Source organism: Phaethon lepturus, unplaced genomic scaffold, assembly GCF_000687285.1.
Source record: "Phaethon lepturus isolate BGI_N335 unplaced genomic scaffold, ASM68728v1 scaffold14081, whole genome shotgun sequence".
NCBI lineage: Eukaryota > Metazoa > Chordata > Aves > Phaethontiformes > Phaethontidae > Phaethon > Phaethon lepturus.
The window spans coordinates 8,451-9,304 of NW_010517061.1; the positions used below are offsets into that span (position 1 = coordinate 8,451).

Consider the following 854-nt stretch of genomic DNA (forward strand, 5'->3'; position numbering starts at 1 on the left):
GGGAGTAGCCCTGGACTCCCTGGAGACTGCCCGGGAAGGATTTGGTATTTCAAGGGGAGCACAGAGCTCCCTGTTGTGGGATTGCTGCCCGGGGACAAGCTTCCCAGCTCGCAGGTGCAGCTGGGGCTCCATGCAGTGCCGCGCCCCCAGCCGATGCTGGAAAACCCCGTGTCGCCAGGACAAGTGCCAGCATCTCTTACCCACCTGTGATATCAAGGTGTCACATGCTGAAGACAAACCATAACCTACAGAGATGGCAGTAACATTTATAACCTGGAAACAGGAGTTAAAAAACAAAGAACAAATGTAAGCATTTCAGATTTTTAGGTAGGGAGAGGGGCTAAAAGGAAAAGTGGGGGTCTGAAATCTCTGTCCTTGTCTGCCTCCATTCCCGTTTCCCATCCCAGTGTCAGCGGGTGGGTCAGCGGGTGGGAGCTGCTGCCCGGCGCCGGCGCAGCCCCTGGGAATGCTTACAGCGATGGCCAGCGTGACGGAGGCCAGCTCGACCTTGCCCAGGTGGCCACAGAATATGGAGCTGACAAGGTGTATCAGGAAGATCAGCAGCTGGATCAGGATCTAAGTGCAGGTAAGAGGAGAGGTGAAGGTCAGAGGTGGAGGTGAGCAGGGGTGGCCATGCTGGGGGGAGTGCTCTCCTGCCGGGGTCCTTACCAGCGGCCCTGCCAGCACCAGGAGCTTCTTCACGTCCTCCCAGAAGTTGTCCGGGACCAGGCGCCGAAGCCAGCGGCGTTTCTTCCCATAGCTGCCGGGTGTGAGATTGTGCTGGCCAGTAGCCATCGCCTCGCTGAAGCTGTTCTCCTCGGGGAGGTTCGCCTGCTTCATGCTGCCGCTCTGCC

At 58.5% G+C, this 854-nt stretch overlaps 1 protein-coding gene across 1 annotated transcript in view; it reads right to left on the bottom strand.

The window, feature by feature from the left end:
• The window catches only part of LOC104627879 (multidrug and toxin extrusion protein 1-like), a 6,259-nt gene extending 5,419 nt beyond the window's left edge, over nt 1-840 (bottom strand). Inside the window, exons 1-3 of the mRNA XM_010296271.1 lie at nt 670-840; nt 475-576; nt 205-273 (exon numbers count right to left, since the gene is read on the bottom strand). Coding sequence (XP_010294573.1) covers nt 205-273; nt 475-576; nt 670-840 — 342 coding nt within the window. The remainder of the gene's footprint in view (nt 1-204; nt 274-474; nt 577-669) is intronic.
• Between the last annotated feature and the right edge of the window lie 14 nt (nt 841-854).